Below are 20890 nucleotides of genomic sequence, written 5' to 3'. Positions count from 1 at the left end.
TTTAGCCTTTTAACATTGTCCATGGGGGTTTCTTGGCAAGGATACTGGAGTGGGTTGCCATTTCCTTCTCCAGTGGACCACATTTTGTCAGAACTCTCTGTCATGACCTGTCCGTCTTGGGTGGCCCTGCACGGTATAGCTCATGGCTTCACTGAGTTACGCAAGCCCCTTCGCCACGACAAGGCAGTGATCCATGAAGGGGACTTACATTATACATTTATATAAATCCTTGACCAGCACTAATATACAATGCGTATTTTCTATGAAACTACTTTTGTGCCACATAATTATTTGAAATATTCACTTAACATATTCTATCCTGTTTTTCTGCTAAAAGTTACTTAAATTGTATAGCAAAGTCTTAATGTAAGCACAATGGATTATTTCTATCAATAGCTTATAAAAGAAACAAATTGGAGCTCCTTCAGAATTCAAGGTAACATTTCCTACATTTAAATAATAATTTTCTATAACTATCCATAACTATCTTTATCCTTTCCATTACTCTATTTCTTTAGCATTCTTCATGAAGAGTAGTCTCCTTTTTTCCTTCACTCAGTATTTCACTTGCTCTTTATTCCACACTGCTTTTCTTCTGCTTAAAGATCAGCCTTGATTTTGCATTTGCTTTCAACAGAAGTATAGATTAATCATTTTGGATATAAAAAGCAACAATGCCAAGAATACTTAGCCCATTCTGAATCATCAAACTCTTCTAGTAGCATGGTACATCTAAAATCTGTTCTATCTGGGGACATACCCCATATATTTATTATTTACTGTTTTCTAATCATCTATCAGAAAAGGTTTGATTGAAACTAGATTTTAAAATAAGTTGCCATTTTTTATGGAATTCTCTTTCAATAAAGGAACAAAGTGAAATTAATTCTTAGCTAATTATTTTTAAAATAAATTCTGGTATGCAAAAATTAACCTAACATAACTTCTTTATAATCAGTTGCCCATTTGCAGAAAAAAATAGGCTGTATTTGTATTTGAAAGCAAACAATATAAATTATATGAAGATAGGTAAATGATCAGGAAGCAGCAATTTCCATTTATGTGCAAACACAGAATTAACAAAGAAATACTCCTGTATTTTGCTTAGTTGTTGTTGCATGTAGAAGTCCCATAAATTGATTAAAGACTATTGCAATCTTACGATAATAAAATATGATCCAATAACAATTTAAGATTCCTTAGATACAGTGGACAGTGCTACTAATCACTATTTTGTGATTAAGTTATTGCTTCCTTTCTATTTAGCTTTTAATTGATTGCTCTTAAGATATTTCAGAACTAGTGGTTAATTAATTCTAAAGATATGTTATCAATGGAGGATAATGGTCATTTGGCACTCTCTGCCGAATTTGATTCCAATCTCACTAATATTGACCAATACGCAGCTTAAAAACTCTTATTTTAACACATGACATAGTTGATATTTCACATATCACATATCAGCACATGGTTGATATTTCATTGATTTTTAACATCTGTTAGAAATGCAAGAAAAAAAGGCACCATAGAATACTTAATGCTAAAGCAAATTATGGAAAATAAATGCTATGTTAAACTAAGGCAGTGCAACCTTTTTTATCAAATTTCATTTTTAGGTTGAAAAAATTGTAGAGGTTCCAGCAGAGTAACACTCTGTCCTTCCATCAAAAAGAAAATGTGCATACATCAGTATTCTTCAATTACATTATTTTCTCTGGTTACTCTTTTTTTAGCACCATTTCTCCTCCTGATTTCTCCTTTAGAAGACACTGCTCTCACACACTCTGGAAACCAGAATACTTTATCACATATTGATTCTCTTAAAAAATGATATCAACCCAACTGAGCTGTTTTAGCAATGTGATTCTACCACAGAAGACAAATAAGCACAGAGCTGCTTTTGAATTTTTTTTTTAAACTGCTAAAAGGGAAGGCATTTTCTGGAACTGCAAAAATTGTGTGAAAATCTGGAAATTATTTCAGCTCTGCCAAAATTCAGACACTCTGTGAACTGAGAACCAGACTGTGTAGAGATTAATGTACTGGACTAAGTCTGAAGAGATGCAGGTTCAAATCCACTTTCAGTCAAGGAAGCTTAACAGATTATTTTAAATCACTAATTAATTCAATTCTCAATTCAATTTATTAGCATGGCTTATGTGAAGATAAAATTGGAAGTATGAAGCATGCCATCTTAAACTTCTGAGACAAGATGGGATATAAATAGGGTTCTTTTTTTAATGACTTCAAAGTGTTAGACAAAAGACAATATAACAAAGAAAGTCAAAGGTTATATAACTAGGCTTAATCCAGTTCCAGTTTATTTGTCTACCCATTTTATTTGTCTAGAATAATGTAAAAATAATAATTAGTATTTTGGACAAATAGTATGTATATTTTGACCAACAATTTCTTTTGCTCTTATATGAGTGTGTTAAAATAAAATAAAAAATAATGAAAAACAACAACAACAAACCATTAAAAGCTATGCTTCCTACATCCAACATTAAACATTAATTTTCCACTAGAAATATATACAAAAAATGAGGCCAGATCTATTAATCATTGCATGTTCATTACCTTTCAAAATCAACATGCAAGCCTTTCTTTTATATCAACTACATCCAATGATATTTTTAGCCTAATATTTCCATGGCAACAAAGCAAGGAATAGTCCATTTGAGAAAAGAGAGATACCATTTGAGAAAAGAGAGAGCTGGGTAACTAGGGAATTGAAAGGGAGTTCAAAGCTGCTTTCCAGTCTGCCACTACAGATTCACGTATTGGCTCTTATTCTATTTGATTAAGATGAATGTAGTTGAGACATAAGTAAAGGCTACTTCTCATATTAAATATTTTTTTTTTCTACAGAAAGATAGTCATGACCCAAACCCATTTCAATACAGCTGAAAAGATTACACTCCTTTCTATGTGTGAATCCAACACACGTTATTCCTGAATTTTTAGTGTTATCTGTATCTGTGAGAGAGTGACACAATGACTTCCATTTTGATTACATGTATTGACTCAATTAAGTTTTGTGTTTCTGCTGGATACAATACTAAGCAAGAGAATCCAACAGTCTAGCTTAGTATAAAGTTGATTTTTAATTTTCCTATATTAATTATTATATGCTGATGGCTCAAAATGGAGATGAATCAATTTCACTGTAATGAATTATGCTTGAAGGTGAACATTCAGTGGTTGGGTCGACACATCCTACTAAACTATGCTTTTTTTAACAAAAGCAGTGGCTTGTCTAATAAGTCCAGTTGGCTAGGTTCTCACACTTTACTAAGCCATAATGTATTCACTACTCTGGTTTTCAATCTAGTTTATCAATTAGCATATTGCAAGACCTGTCTTAATGTAGTTTACTCAATAAACCAGAGTTAAACAAACTATGATTCAGTATAACATACAGTAGGAATGAAATATATACTTTGTAAGTTATAATCCATAAATCTAAGCTAAAGGCTAATACCAAACTTTCTAATGTTAGGCTGATGTCTGTGAACTGGTCCTCTCTTTTTAAACAGACTGCTTTAAAGCTGAATTGCTCTAGGCTGGAGATGGTCACAGCTTTTCACTTTGTGAAATTATTTTTTCTTTAATATTAATATATTTAGCAGTAGAAGGTATATTTTTTACCAGTATCTGAAATACTATACATTTAAGCCTTACTTGCAACAGTCTGGCCATTAAGACTGTTGCATGGGGTCATACATACATATTCTGCATACTTGCTTCAAACTAATTTGGGAATAAACAATATACCCCAGTACAATTAAACAGACACCACATTATTCAATATAGGGACCAATTAACCAATAAACATATACATGCCTGAATTGCAACTATGGCACTACTGATATTCCCTGAAATTAGGTGGATAATTTTTTTCTAAGAATTTTACATTCTAAGTCTGCTATAATAGTACAATGACGTTTATCATAGTAGTTCCTGTTTGCATTCATTAGCCAGCAGAAAATAGAATTCTTCTACAATATATTTCTTCTTCCCACATGGAAAGTACCAGCTGGTGGAATAAAACTGAATGAAATGGAATGAATCAAATAATGTCCTATCATAAGCAAGTGAAATACTCACTGTAACCATGGAAGCTGCATCTATCCATTCATCAACTATATAAAGCTCCTTGAATTGGAATAAGTTAATATAACCTCCCTTCCTGACTATAAATCTCAATCAGAATTCCCCAGTGCCAATTACAGCTAGATAGATTAATCTAAATCTGCCTACCCTCACTATGTAATTTAAAATAGGATGATCAACAACTATTTTTAAAAGTGCTTCATGAAGCACATAACATCACATTGAAAACATATTTTCTTTACTGTTAAGTTCATTTTTAAAGCGTTAGCTCTTCAATATCACTCCATTCCAATTGGCTCTTACATACTACCCTAAACTACAGAAAGTTACTCCTGGCTACAGCCATCATTTGGGTATCTGGGTGCAAGGCTGGCTTTAGAAACATCCCAAAATGTGAGTTTGATTCTTCAAGAAGAACTACAGAGCAATTATATCTTTTCATGCTTATTTACATGTATAGTTTTTATGAAAGTACACATTCAAAAATTTATTCTGATAAATTCAGAGTTAAGTGGCAGAACATAAAAAGACATGTAAAATCCCTTGGATAACTCCATTTTTAAATTGCTTTTAATATTCAAAAAAGGAAAAAAAACCAAAAAAAATATTGCTACATAGCAAACATGGGATATCTAAAAGGATACTTAGTAAGGGATAGATATCAACTTCAATATGTTGGAAGTGTAAAGTGGTGGAGGGATACAGACTGCTGATCTTATCCATTATTTTCACTTTTTGGATTACCGTATTTTTCCGACTATAAGACAATACTTTTTTCTAAAATCCTTACGCTAAAAATTGAAGGACGTCTTATTCAAGGAAATAAGCCGAGGAGAGAACCACGTGGTTGCAAAACTGCCCATACTTTGTCTCTGCAAACAGCCTTCCTCCTATTGCTAGCCTCCAATCACGAGTGAAATAGCTTGACTCTTCAAACAGGCTTCCTCCAATCACGAGCCTCCAATCATGAGTGAAACTGCCCATACTGTCTCTGCAAACAGATTTCCTCCAATCATGAGCCTTATGTAACTGATGTCAGCTGATGCTGAACAAACCAATTGGAGGAAGTCTGTTTGCAGAGACAAGCTATCGGCAGTTTCACTCGTGATTGAATATAATCAGTTATGCAAAAGAGCATGGGAATAGAGCTGCAGAGAGACGGTTTGGACCTGCTCCCACTGAGTGTATCAGGTAAATGTTACCTAATTACTAAATAAAAATGTGTTCTGCACTATCTTTAAAATATTGATTTCTTAATTTTGGGTTGGAAAAGTGGGGGTCGTCTTGTACATGGGGGTGTCTTATTGATGGAAAAATACGGTAATATTGTTAAGTTTGTTAATATTGAGTACTGAGAAGAAAAATAAGATTTAAATACATTAATGTAATATTGAACTATATACCAAAAATTTGGAACATAACAATTTAAAAATAACTCTGGATTTACTATGCCTGGATTATTAGCTAAAAAGTTTGTTTTTGGAAAAATCCTGCTACACCAGATTTTATATGTTGAACTGATGATCTGTACTTACTTCCCATCTATGAACTATATCAACACAAAGAAAGATTTATCAATACTTTTCCATGTGATCAAAACTGGCTATTTAAAAACTGAGTCATTCCTTTTTTCTTAGCATGTTTTATGTAATGGATAATTTGGTTCTGATCTGCACATTTATCTGAGAGAATAGATCTGGTCAGTTCATATAAAAACACCTAACAATACTAATACTAATCAAAACAACCACATTTTCTCATCCAGCCTGAGAGATCCTTTATCCAAGCAAAGCCCAGAGCAAGTTTTGATAGGGCTCTGGCTCTGCATGAACAAATGTGCACACAAAGCTGGAGCCCGGTCAGCATTCACCCCTACTGTGCCTCGGATGATCCAGCTGTCACCTTGCCCAGGCAAACTATAGAAGCAACTCCAAGGGGCAGTCTGACAGTGCTCCTCTACACGCAAAGAACAGCAAAGCTGGATCATTGTCAGTAATGGCTTTTTCTCTGCCTGGACAAGCTGGCAGCATATGGCAGAATCTTCTGTTACAATGATTTTAAGAACCAATTGCAGAAGAATAATGCTAAATAAAGAAACCTCCTTTATTCCAAGTCTAGGTCTTTCCCATGTTTATAATTGAGACGAGGCCTATTTTTCATTATTTTTAATTACATATGGTATCTAAGTACACATTTAAGGACTGTGTAAGGTAAGACTCCACTAGATTTTTTTTAAGGGAATGATTGAACAGGAAAAAATAACTAAGCAGCCCTAAATGACCTTAACTGATCCTGTAAAATGCTAAGCAGGGTCTGACTGATTTGATCCTGGAAGGGAGACCACCAGTGACAGGCTATCATAAGAAGCTGAAAAAAATCCTAGGAGAAGGCATGGGCAAGCCATACTGCTCAGTAAACTACCTCGAGGGAGTCTTTACTTGTTTTTACTGAAGGAAGAAAGAAATTAAATTCAGTATTTGAAAAGCAATTTATTTCAGATGACACATTGCCAACAAGCCTCTATCCAACTGAATTCAAATAGGTAAATGTAATGAAAAAGGAAGAAGAAGGATTTGTCACATTGTTCTTGATGCCCTAGTGCAGTGTTGTCCAAACTTGGCCACTTTAAGATGAGTGGACTTCAACTCCCAGAATTCCCCAGCCAGCTGGGGAATTCTGGGAGTTGAAGTCCACTCATCTTAAAGTGGCCAAGTTTGGACAACACTGCCCTGGTGGATACTTCCATATTAACAGTTCTGGGACAAGTATGGGGGTGGAGGGGAGAATATCTCACATCATGTGTAGCATCTCCATACTAGCAGTGCAATGGCAGCAAGAAGAGATGATGACTCAAATCAGGACACATCAAGTCAGCACATAGGGTAAGAGATTTCAAGAGATTTCACAGAGCGATTCCAATTGGGAATGTTTTCTGTGGGTTGAAGAATGGGGTAATTATTAGCCTAATGTGAAGAGAAGCCTGGAAACATTTAATTGTGAATGCATTTATATATGTATATATTTCATTATTAATAATCTAAGCAAATATTTTTGGTCATTTTCCAAAACAGCAGTGACCTTGCTTTATTGTTTTCTATTGTTTTCTTTGTTTTTATAGTTCACTCGGCCCAACCTACACATATTTCTGATATCCCTAAGCTTATATCCCTGCATTTTGGGGCTAGCATAGGAGTTACTTCAGCAGGAACTCAACTACTCTGTGTAGAAGAGTCCTCAAAGGTACCCCAGGTTCTTGCTATGTGGGCCAGAAAGTGCCTGACTCTTCAAAAATAGATTGCAATAAAGCATACAGAACAAGACAGTGCTAATAATCCATTAGTCTCTCTGAGGAGAAATACATGTACATGGGCTTGTTTATTTCATAAAGATCATAAGCTTCACTTAAAAAAAAAAAATAACCCCCCAAACCACTTGACATTTAAACTTGTAAGTAACTCACAAGTAAATCTGTGAGCCTATTTTCCTGTGTGTGTAAATAAAAAATCTCTGCTGATAAATACAATAAATGAACATTTATTGAATTAAGGATGAAAACATGGATATTAATAAGATTTATATGATCTGCAAGAAGATGGAGAGCTCAGCTCTACCAATGTCCACTAAATTAATGAGGAAGAGCAATGATACTTACATTCTGCAAAGCAAGAGCTGGCATCAATTTTCCAGATAATCTGGCCTTGGTGAGAGCCATTCACCCCACGATTTTTGTAGTCCAAGAAGTTTTCTGATAGGACCTCATCTGTGAGGTAAGCAACCACAAAAAAGATCTAATTATTTCATTGCTAAGGGAAGAACCAAAAGCAAAACCTACTATCTTTTGATTAAAGTGGAATTAGCTTGAATCCCAAGGCAAATGAACTAAACATGCAAAAAAAAAAAATCCTTCATCCATACACACTTCCTTCACCGCAAAGTATTCTAGCAATCATATCATTCCTTTTTAAATTTTTTAATAGTAATTTTATTAAAAATTACAATTGTAAAGATAAAAACTAATACAAACTAAAAAAAATAAAACAAAAAGAAAAAATAGAAAGTGCAGAAAAGAAAAAAATGGAAAAGTGGAAAAGAAAGAAAATATAAGAATATTGTAAAGAAAAAGAAAAGAAATATATAAGAAAATGACTTCTCCCTTCATCGCAACAAGTATAAACAATTTTAGTAACATATCACCTCTTAAAATACAACAAATGATCTCTTCTTCCCATACTCAATCTCTTATCTATAAACAAATTCTTAAAATCTTGTCATTTCATTCCTGATCAGCAAAAGTCCATTAAGGGTTACCAGAGATAACATCATATCTATTTTAACTTTGATCAAATACATCAACTTTATATTCCTTCCTTTTACTTTTAACAATCTTGATCTTCAGTCCCTACAAATGTTCTAGAACTTGATTTCATTTTTTCTTTGTCCCTTCTCACAAAATTCTTCAAAGCTTTAACAAGCCTCTTTTGTAAATCCAATATAGGAAAATTATCCAGGTTATTTGTATATCCCTTTTAATTATTAAGACATCAGCTAGTTTCTTTTGTATGTCCAATGTAGCATCTTTTTCCATATCATTCTTGTAGCCTGTCATTTTTAAATCCACTTTCAGATCTTCAGGTCTCAATCTTGTCAAGTAAAACTTGTTCCTCTTCCATAACATTTTTTAAATGCAGTCAATCTCTAGAAGCAGACACTCTTAAAATTAACTTCTGGGTCCATTGTTCAAAAATATTCTTCAATATGTCCAATGTTAAAATATTTTACTTCATTCTGTATTAGTAAGTCAGATTTAAGTGTTCTTCTCCTTTAATTGTAATCTTTAGTTCCTTCTGGTTCCCTCTAGTGTGCAACCTTCAAAGTCTCATCCTATCATTTTTTTTAGGAGAATTCAAAACAAAGCATTTTCCCACAGGAAGGCTTCTTATAATTAATTCCAAAATCTTATTTCAAATCCGTATGGACCCTTAGTCCATTTGTAACTTTCCAAAAGCAAAGTTCTACTTACCCTTTTGCTGTTTATTCCAAAACAAAAATATTTGTTAAAGTCCTTAAACTTGTACTTAAAAATTCTTTTGCTAAGGATTGAAGGAAACTCACCCGGTGTTTTCAGACTCATTGATCCAAAGGTTCCTAATAGCTAAAAAGCAGTTAACAAGCAATTTATGAAAGTGATTAGTAAAGTAAGTATGTGAATCCAGGGTCCTTAAAGGCACCAACCATGGTTTGAGCAAGATGGCTATTCCCTCATCTCCCTGAGCTGTAAACCTGCTGGAGACCACTGTCTTGTGGTATCCTCACAAGAAGCAACTGTATGGAGCACTTGTGGGCGATCTCAACTCCTCTCTTTGTCCAGAGAGGAATTACGAATAGCTGGTCTATTCACTGGCTCTTCATTCTGCTGCAGTCATCAGCTCCACTTTTAGCGGAGCCCTCTTCAGTTCACCATTTCTTCCACAGAAGTCTGCAAGGATATCATTCCTCACTGTACATAAAATTCTCTCCCTCTCACTGTAGATCCATTATATACTTTTCCAAAGATCACTGTACTGCCAAGTCTACGATGTCCAAATACATTTCAATGTTACACTCTGTGAAACTATCACATCTCCATTCAACTGATATAAAATTGTTAACCTGACATACTGTTAAAATAACATACAGTACACTTCATGAATTATCCCATTGAGTTCAAAAAGGTAATAAGAATAAATAGTTCTTCCACTCAGGGGAAGCTGGAAGTTTTTCAGAATAAGTAGCCAACAGTTTTGCAGCTCCACCTCAATAGCCCAGAAAAAGAAAGGAAGGAAGGAAGGAAGGAAGGAAGGAAGGAAGGAAGGAAGGAAGGAAGGAAGGAAGGAAGGAAGGAAGGAAGGGAGGAAGGGAGGAAGGGAGGAAGGGAGGAAGGAAGGAGGAGGGGTGCAATTCACAGGGATTTTGTCAATTTCCTTTCTCTTCTGCAACAGAAAACTCACATACTACATGACTGCTTCTCTTTCTCCTTCTTTGTAGAGTGCAGGTTGGGAGGTTTATTATTGCTGCAGGACCAGCAGCATTGCTACCAAATAGGACAAGATATTTACTCTTTATTCTCAGCATTTTAAGTTCAGACTACTTTTGTTGGTTGCAGAGTGAAAATGGTGTTGTGGAAATGCCCTTAAATTCTCTGAATTGGGACAAATTGATACACACACACACCAAAAACAACTCATAAATCCTACTTTCACAAAAAAGGTGAAAACTGGCAGAATGAATCATAGTATAATGCTACAGTATTTATTTGCAATTTTCAGGGACTAGGAGTTTGTTCAGAATTCTCCAGTGACAAAAATCAATAAGTGCAAATAAAGTTCAGTGAAAGAGATTTCTTCTCACATATGAACTGAGTCAAGGGGCCATCATACTTTTGCCACAGATCAGATCTATGCAGCTGGCCTACCTCCAGATGTGACTTCTTTTGCCTGCAGTGAAGGATCTATGCATGAACTGCTTGTACACAGCTTCTATTGCTTGTACATATGCTTCTACTCTAAGAGTCTCATTTCTTGTTGTGCATAATTTAATAATCTAGCAAGGTTGTACCGGTATACCCCAATGTAAAATCGATCTATCAATTTTATGGGAGCCTGCCTGCCAGATTATCTACAGAGGGCTGAATGAAAGAAAAGCCGATAGTTGTAAAATCAATTGGAGACTAAAAATGCTAGGATTTCTTTTATTAAGGATGTACTCTGTATCAGTTAAAAAAACTGCTTGGATCAAAATAAGTGATTAGGAGCCCTACATACGTTTCTTTACCCTAATCAGTCCTCACCATCATTTCTCAGGATCAGCCACATGGTACTGATGTCTACATTTCTATTCAATTTGCATAACCAAATGTAAGGACCTAATTTCAGATAAATCCTTTTCTGTACTGCCCATACTCAGGGTTTGGCATGTCTCAGAGCAGATCCTCAAATCAAGTGGAATGGCTGTCAGCCTGCCAGATCATGGTTTGTGTGAACCACATAGTGTACATACTTTAGTCCAGGCTACCATATTCTCCAAAATGCTTTGGAGATGCAAAATGCAGGATTCAGCAGTTAATCATAAACCTCCTGATTTTGCAAGGCTAACCTCCCTTCTTAGGCTAAGACTTGGCACAAGTTTCACAGACATATCTTGGATAGATTAGAATCTTTATTGTAAACAAGTATGAAGCATATTTCATCAGTTGGTTATTCACTGCCAGAGTGAGATTTTAAGGATCACTTATATTCAAGGTACAGTAGCTGAAATCTGTATCTTTTTCTTCCCAGCCTTCTGACAAATTAACACATCCTTTGTATGGTGCTTGGTAGTCTTTAAGCTGAGTGGTTGCAGAATATAACTACTATCTCAGGCCTGAAACACCCAGTGTATTTCTTACATTGCTCATCAGTGCTCACATCACGAGTGCAGCTTTTCTGCAGTGATGAACTGGGCTATGAATTCAGGGGAACCTACCTGCAAAAGCATAAGTTCAGCATCTATTAAAATAAAACATTCACATCTGACACCAAACTGAAGACATAGCAAAAAGAGTGGCAAACCCCCTTTTTCTTGCTTCTATTTGTTACATCTCTTTTATTGTTGCTTTTGTTGGTTCTTTACTGGAGAAGAGGAATGACAACGCCATTTGTAAATCATGGTTTATGTTCAACTTGAAATAGGTCTGCTTTAAGATACATCTTTTACTTGGAGAATTAAGATATAACAAATCCTACGGATATAGCTGACTTACCAATGAGATACATGCCAATCCAGTCACCTGCATCTACTTCTTCTTTTATATCCCAATAAATCACTAGATCCTGCGAATGTCCTATGGAATAATAGGAACTGCTGACCATGAGTGTAGACCGGCTATCTGAAGTGACCAAATCTGTGTCACTGGTCGAGCGTGGAATAGTGACTGTCCCATGGGGCCCATTTCCAATGTCCATGTTGTGGAACTGGTCTGGGTTATAGCTGTACCTCAGAGGTTCTTTGCACCGACGCCGGTTCTGCGAGTTCCTGGACGGTGATGCCATAGCAGCCAGGCCTAATAACCTGTTCTGATACAGATTCTGCCAAAATGAAAGAGAGGAGTCATTCATACAAATGAAAATGAAGTCCCCTTGAGAATTACCAAATAGAATGCAGAGAATGTTGCTAATAACATTAATGCATATTACAGATGTAATTACTTATAAAAATTGGAACCCATTTGTCATTAACTATTATTAAAACTGCTGCATTTATTGCCTATCTGATGCAATATGAATTTGTACCAAATGTCTTCCTTAAGTGGGATTCATTTTACCAGAAATATAATATTACTTAATGAGGTATATAACTTTCATCAGCAAATTACATTTCTGTTTGACTTTTTTTGTTGGCTCATCACCAGCCTTTGGCAGCTAAGCCAATATCCTAGTCTGAGTCTTACTGCAGTCATCTTTACTTTCACTGTTTGGCCCAACTGCATCATCTACTTTGTCAAAAAAAAAAAAAGTAAAAATGCCAAGTCACCTTCACAAAAATTGCTGTTGCCAATTGAGCTTTTATCATATGCTTGGTACTCCCAGTCTGCAATTATTGACAAATCAATCTGGTTAATACTGTGCCAGAGGTGAGCTTTTAGCTTAATTCCCTTGGAAACTAAATGCTGGCTACTTTGCTATAGCTGACTGTACCCTATACCTGTTCAAAGCACAGAAGGATTCTGTGCAGTTATGAGGCACTTTCATAGATGGAAGATGGATAAGAAGTAACAGGGCTAGACTGCAAGATTCTCAATTATAGGGATTCCTTGGAATTCTGTACTACAACCTATAGCAGGTTACAGAGATATTTCCATTGTGATTTGTTTGTACATTGCAGCATCAGTCTCGTTTATAGTCCGCAGTAGTGTGAAATAAACAATGTCATCCGCAAGAGGCAAGAAAGATGAATGACGAAATGTGCATGATCTTGCCATCATGCAAATGCCATTATTTATTTCTGTGAGACATCAGGATGCAAGTATGCAATGGCAACATTTGCATGATGACATCACAATATGCATACTATCATTCTGGCATCATTATAGTTTGCTGGAAGGAAACTACATAATGACTGATCTACCTGTCAAATTACTGCACATCAAAAACATGCTGAGTAAAACCTCCAAGAAGATTCAGTTTCAAGTGTCCTTCACATGGTTGCTATTTTACCCGAGACAGGTATAGAAAATTGGAACCAAACAGGATTCACGTCATTCTTTCATAGATAGATAGATAGATATTAAATTTTTGTGGTTGATGGATGCTTAAGCTTCTGAAGGTTAATGTAAAGCTTACACTTCCAGCTTAACACATTGACGTTTTCAGGTGATACTGTCAGTAGGCCATATATGATGGGTTTTATGCTAACTAGCTGTTGAAGGGGTATCACAGTCTGAAATCATTATTGACGAAAATTATTTATTGATCAGTAAAAACCAGCAACTATGAACTCTGTTCTGCCTCCCCTGATCTTTCATCTGTCCACAGATTAGAAAGCACTAATGCTTCCAAGGCTGTTATACCTCTGGAAGAGAATTAGTTTCAGAATTTATAATACTCTTACAGCCTTAGATCAAGTGTCCACTTTGTATGAGATGAAATTTCCTCACTCAAAAACACCTTGTAGTTAGTTGACTATGTGGAGAGAGGGCAGATCCATATCTGTGTATACCATCCTATATGAGGATCACACACTGTTAGACACCCTAGATAGAAGGGTGATAGAATCAGCAAAGCAAAATCTGCATTCACATGGCTATTTATACTGACATAATAGTGGGGGAGGGGGGTGAGGAAGTTTGTGTATTATTTATAAAATAAGCCTAAAACTAAATACATATGATTCATCATTCAATAACTGCAAAAACAAGTTATTAATTGCATGAGTAATAGAGCCATCACCAATAAAAAAAGTACAAGCATAACATTCATATCATCTAACATCATTTGAAATACAGTGCTTTTAAATGGAGGCAATTCACACATTCAGCTGGAAAGAATCCACTGATGAAGCTGTTCTGCTAGTATTTCTCCCACCAGAAGCATCTAAAGTGAGTTAGAGTCAAGGAAAGGATGGGATAGCATACTTGGCATTTCAAAGTATAGTTAGTAAAACAATAAGGCAAATTTACACTATAGTGGTCCTAGAGCAAAGTAAAAAACATTTCTCTTTCACCGGCTCCAGTAATTTAAAGTAGGAATTTTTTTAAAAAGTTCCCACAACAGGATCAGCAGCAATCTGATCAGGTTACCATGACAGAGCACTTGGTATGTGTAAAGGAAATCTTCATATATTTGCAGCAGGAAAACTCTTTTATAGTATATAAAAGCAATTTTCTCTTTCCTTTTTTAAAAATGAACTCATTCCAGTGTACGTAATCACTACTCACAGTCAAATCCAGTCCATATCCAATATATTTATGGTAATGGCCTGATCTGAAATTATGATGCTGAAAAGGGAACTTTGCACAGCTGGTTTAAGATGAGAACAATATGCAGTTTCACCTTTAAAAATATACCTGATTCCCTCTTCAGCATCATCACTGTCAGATTTTTTTTTTTAAAAAAAATTCTGATTAGCATCCACTCTTTCAGTTTCCTATTCTGCACATTTTTAGAAGGCACTGTGGAAGAATGTTAAAATATCTTTTCTACGATGAAGGCTGTTGAAAACATTACATGTCCTTTCTGAATAACGCTTATACATTTCTATACACAGTACATCCTTGCATTTGCACTCTCTCTCTCTTCCCCTCCCCTTTCTTTCTCTCTTTCACAGACACATAAATACAAATAGTGTGAAACTTCTATGAATTCTAAGGGACTTTAAAGAATTAAATTGGTGGGAGGGCACAACACATTACACTTTCAGCTTCTATGACAGCTTGAAGATGAAAGAAACAGATGGCTTATTTTTTAAGTGCGTGGCTGCACCATTATGCAAAACTGGACTATAATTCCCAACCCAGCAGGGAACCCAAGATAAAAGGAATTTGGGGCCTATGTAACTTTGAACTACCTCTTTGATCAGAGTTGGTGGAAGTTGAGCTGTTCATAATGTACCTGCCCTCTAACATCAGCTACAGTACAAAGATGGTTAAAGCATATTAAAGCCTAGCCCTTGGAGGAAAAAACTGTAGGAGTGTACTCTACTGACACTCTCAAGTTTTATCATTAAGAACTACTCACAGAATATGAATGTATTTAACGGACAGATTACAGACATAAATCTGGGGTTTTTTTCTTGGTTTCTTCTCATTCTGAACATATATTTTTCTTGAAAGATTAATGTCTTTATAGAAGAGGTGGCGGTGAGTGCGTTGCTTCAAAAAACCCATCTAGAAAAATTCTCTTAATCTTTGTTCAGATTTCTAGGCCTGAGTCAATGAAATACAGAACTGATTAAAGCAACATTCAGTTCTCTGGTTTGGATTGGTGTTTTACTCTCGCCTCTTATGCTGTGATTCTGCTCTTTGTAGTTTTTATTGGTCAATTTATAGTAATGATATTTGATTGTTTATTTAGTATCATTGCACTGCTTAGCAATTTGGAGGCTCCTGAATCAAAAGACACATCACAAAACTCAAGGATAAAGCTTGTGCCTGCCAATCCAAATGCAGCCCGCCAGCCTTTTATTGTAGACAGATACGGAATGAGTAGCACTACATGGCTTTCATTTTTGCAGCTCATGGCAACAGCAGAAAGAGACAGACATCTGATCAAAGTTGGGTACCTTAGCTTTGATGAATTAGAAGTTCTTTACAAGGAACTGGTATTAACAGTTACTGTTGCTGTTATCAGATGGTCTAAGCCCTGTGAGAAAGAACAATAGGACCGCGTATCTAAACAACCCATTTCCAGCACAATTGGCCTTTATGTTTTAATGAACAATTTCTTACAACCCATCCATTTCTGAGGCATACAAAACTAAAATAAATAAAATAAGAATATATAACCATAAAACCAAAAATATAGGTATTATTCTATATCAGTAGAGTTCTCCCGCCAATATCCAAGCCACTGAATTCTGTACTAGCTGTTGGTTCTGGGTTGTTTCTACACAGAATATGTTATACTAGTCTAACTGGGTGGTGGTCAAGGTATGAGTTTTTAGGAAGCATATTAAGAACTGGTACAGTACATATTGAAAATAAGACATGGACAAGCAATGAATCATATATGGTACAATAAAAGACAGCGGATTCAGTTCAAGATTTTGCAGGATGTGAGAAAGTGAGGAGAACTAGTGGTTCTGAATCTTAAACTGTACTACTATGCTAGTTGTTCAACATGGATCAGAGAAGAGATATTATCTCTTTATGGTTCTGTCCCTTCTATGGAAGGAATAGGGCTCCTATATATGGTCTGCATAAATATTTTGGAATTGATACAAATAGAAATAAACCATTAATAAGAGATCATGCTATAATAAATAATATGCTGAATATTGGGGATAAATAAGGAAGGCAATGAGACCAGGTTTTCCCCTTAGCTTTGCTTTTAAATGTCTGTGTTTATGAAGAGGAGGCCATTAAAAATTTGATCAGTGGAAAAGCAATAATTCAATCAGAATGCAAGACTTGATTGTTGACAAGACAAAGATAAAATCTTTTGAGATTCTTATTTCACAATGGTCTAGCATACCTGGATGGCTCCAGTACCTTCGAATAAGTAGCACAGTATGAAAAGAACTGCAGAAACAAGGGGGAATATTGAGATATATGACAGGATCTAAAATTATATTAAATGCAACTTTGAATATTTATTTGGTTTAATTTATAAATTATTAATAAAATATGGCTGAGAATAGAACAGTATGTCCAAGATTGCATGATTAAAGGATGCAGAATTTGAATATTGTAATAGTGATACAACAATGGGAATTTCAATGGAAGAAAAATATTAAATTTACTCAGAATATGATACTTAGAGAAAAGTATACAAGATGTTCTATCATTGGTGCATTACTCAAGTCTTGATCGCCAAAATGAGTAATTCATTTTCCAAAAACTGTTAGAAGTTCAGTGAGCCAGTTGGATCATTTTTCACATTTGCTGGCAATGCAGCAAAGTTTGCAGTCATTTATACCAGAATGAAACAAATCTGGAAAGTTGAATTCCTTTTCCAACCAGAGATTTTTTTTTTTTAACTAAACCATACATTCTTTCAAAGTATACTGAGTTTAGCTTTGTATATGTTAATTGTGGAAAGGATTTAATATACTTCTTCTAGAAAAGTGTGTTTGATTCCTTTCTTGGAAGAATGTCTAAATTACAAAATTATGCTTCAATGTCAAAATAACTTTGTATTTGAAAAATAAATCTGGTGCAGACATCAATTCCAACTGAAAACCATTCATGGATCTTGATTTACTTTATAGATTTGTACCACATCCTAAATTTGTTTTTAATATTTAGAGTTTATATTTCAATGTTATAGATTCTAGTTAGTTAGTTAGTTAGATACATACATATATACATAGTGTACATACATATACACTAACCAGTTTTGTTTAAAGTTAAATGGTGATTTTTAGATTCTTTTAAAAGCGATATAGCATATATCATAATTGTATACGCAACTAAGAATATACTGAATAATTGCAACTTCCAGGACTTGTAGATCCCACACTTAGTGACTGTACTCTATTATTCTATTTTAATGCTTATGCTTATGTTTTTCATGCTTTATTCTTTATATCCTGCATTGATTGATACATGCATGTCTATAAATATACATCTTGTATGTTTTCTTCTTTTTGAACTTTTTTCACCTTTTTTATAATTTTGTGTATGCTTTTCCTTTTCCTTTTTTTTTTTTTTTTTGCACTCAGTTAAATTAAAAAAATTGAATTGAGACTATAGACAATTTATAGGGCCATACAGCCTTGAGATATCTTTCAGTAGAAGGGTGAACATTAACTTGTGGGTGGTTGGTTTTGCTTTGTTAAATGAAGAGCTAAGACACCCACAAGTGACAGGTGATCATTCTCTAGACAAAAAACCACATTAAAATCTTTGCAATAAATGGCAAAATCACTAGATATTAACATGTAATCTAGAGGAGATGGCCCTCTTGAGCCACAGAAGGTTACTTCGCCCTCAGGTCATCTGGCATAGAACCATTAAATATCTTTAAGTCGAGTTTCAAGCTCAGAGAACCCCAAGGACTCCACAATTAGAGTAAGAGCAGCCTCCAGCCTGCTATATTGATACCAGTGTTTTAGATTTCCATGAGAACATCCCAGTTGATAGAGTGCAAAGGTACTGTAGTGCTGGAGAAGACCCCTCTCATTGATCCCCATCCTGGCACTAAAATCACCAGTATTACTACTGAGTTTAAAAATTGGGGAAATAGGTCTAGGAACCAGAATTCAAGATAATCCCAGTTTCTGTTAATTCAAGCAACTTGACTACAAAGTGGAAGGTAAACATTTATCAAAAGAAAACAGGTTGCATTAGCTTTTAGGGGAATAGCTATGGGTAATTGGTCACAATAAATAGCAAGTAATATGTGAACATGCAACATTGCAGAGATTCCTTGAAAGAAAAATATGTGAAACTATGGCATATACATGATGCATTAAAATCCTATTGGTCCACTATCCAGGGAGCTATTGGAAGCCATTTAAAAAATAAAAAATAAAGAAATAGCCTTTCAAAGGTCCAAATTGACATTTTTTTCCTAATTCAGTAAACTGTGGGAAACAAGTTTGTTACTGGAGGTGTCTGCACTGTAAAATCTTAATTATTACTCTGTTGATGTTTTAGTGTGCTGAAAATCTACATTCTGTTCTTGAAAACTTCCTTGATCAAGAACAAAGCTTGGGTAACAGATGCTGTACATTTCAAACCAAGAGGTCCAGCAGTGGGAATAGATATGTGATATAATGTAATATTTATACTACTTTAAATCTAAAGGGAAAAAAGGAAAAACAAATATTTCCATTATCAGGTTTATTATAGAAATAAAGGTTAAAATGTATGAAGATAAGAGAATGAAATGCAGGATTCAGCTGAAAGTATAGAAATCATACTTTAATAAAGCAAAGCTGCCAGGAAATGTAAAAATGTCAAAAGTTAAAAAATTAATTCACCATGGCCCAAAGTATATGAATATGGTCTCTAAAGCTAAAGAATGATGAAATAAAATCCAAAGATATCAAATATAAAAGTACAGAGGCTCAGTGAATAGAACCATTTTGGGAGGTACTCATCAAATGTCAAGTTTTCAGCCACAGCAAATTCTACACAGAACAAGTCTTTCAGCTTTCATGAGTGTCTAAACCAATCCACTTATCAGAGGTTCTCAAAACACCCAATGATATGTATTTTTTTTAAAAAAAAATCTTGAGAGTGATAAAATAAACTTCTTTAAGAGACACTTTTCATAAATGCATGTTGACTGATAAATATTACAAAGCCTCAAGAGTCACCGTGCTTTGCTCCTTTTAACTGGAAAACACTCAAGCTGGAGCATTGTCCAATTGTTTGAACATTTAGAATAATTTTGCTAATACACATGAAAGAAGAGGACACACAATTCTTCTGCAGCTGGGGTGGGATGGCAGTACGGATGCTCTTTTCATTTCGTTTTATTTGGCACTCATAGTGACATTGCAGAAGTAGGCATGGTTGTTTTTTGACCCTCTATGGAAGGAATTTCAGATGGTTTAATGTGTTAAATTGGTGCATTTAGTCTTTACAGTAATGCATTCCTTTCCCCCTTATTTTACTTTAAAAGGGGAATGAAATATGTCACAGAAAATTAGTATTTTTCTGGCCAAATTTTGGTAGCATGACCTAGGCTATCTATTGGCCACCCCTGTAACAGAGCTACAAAAAAGAGCCAATATGGTGTAATGCTTAAGATGCTGGACTTGGAACTGGAAGACCATGGAGCTCACTGGATGAGTTTGTATCAGTCACTAATTCTCACAAGATAGTTGTGAAGTTAAAATGCAATGGGGTGAGGAGTCACACTGCACTCTTATGGAAAAGCAGGACACGAATATGATAATAAACAAATATCCATTAATTTTTGACCTAAACTGTGTGAAAACTCTTAGTGTGCTCAAAGTTTATCATATATAAAAAATAGACAAATGTCATGGGTTTCCAAATATTTTAGGCTTTTAACTTGTCGCATTGACAAAATGTCATAGGGATTTATGAGATATCCAGACAAGTGGCTGCTACAGTCACTTCCTAGTAGAATAAACTGGCATGGTAAAAGTACCTGATTATGCTATCTCTCCTGTTCAGGGCCACTCTCTAACATACTTCCATGGGTCACTCTATTTTTCATTTCTCTTTCTCGCTGGATTCCTTCCCCTCCTTCTGAATTCTTTCGGATAAGTTTATACATCATACTGAACTATGGTTAATTCTGTTTAATGAATTACCAACCTTTTTCTAGATTCATACTAGCCAATAATTCACAAAACATAATGCCTAGGTTTATACAATACATTAATACATAAATTGTGGTTTATAAACCACAAAGAGTAGGAGACTGGGAACAAGTGGGACACATGGGACAGCTGGAGGTGGTATGAACCGTGTGCATGATGTGTAAGCAAGTGTTCTAGGAAGAGAAAGTGAAAGAGAGTAGATTTACCCAAAAGGGCAAACCACATTTTGGCTTAGATTCAACTTTTTATAAAACCACATTGCAAAAACATTATTTGTCCTACTTTTGAGTCCTTCATATCT

At 35.0% G+C, this 20890-nt stretch overlaps 1 protein-coding gene across 2 annotated transcripts in view; it reads right to left on the bottom strand.

Moving 5' to 3' along the window:
* HECW1 (HECT, C2 and WW domain containing E3 ubiquitin protein ligase 1) overlaps positions 1-20890 on the bottom strand; it is a 153061-nt gene that overhangs the window by 124498 nt on the left and 7673 nt on the right. The window contains exons 2-3 of one of the 2 annotated variants that reach the window (XM_088150014.1): positions 11894-12218; positions 7769-7876 (exon numbers count right to left, since the gene is read on the bottom strand). In XM_088150014.1, the coding sequence (XP_088006140.1) occupies positions 7769-7876; positions 11894-12218 (433 nt within the window). Of the gene's footprint in view, positions 1-7768; positions 7877-11893; positions 12219-20890 lie in introns of those variants that run through there. The other variant, XM_088150015.1, reaches the window with a different exon arrangement.

Source organism: Python bivittatus, unplaced genomic scaffold (genome assembly GCF_059951505.1).
Source record: "Python bivittatus isolate LINGU-HERP-01145 unplaced genomic scaffold, Pbiv_v1 ctg000610_np1212, whole genome shotgun sequence".
NCBI classification, from domain to species: domain Eukaryota; kingdom Metazoa; phylum Chordata; class Lepidosauria; order Squamata; family Pythonidae; genus Python; species Python bivittatus.
This window is presented reverse-complemented; position numbering and strand designations above follow the sequence as displayed.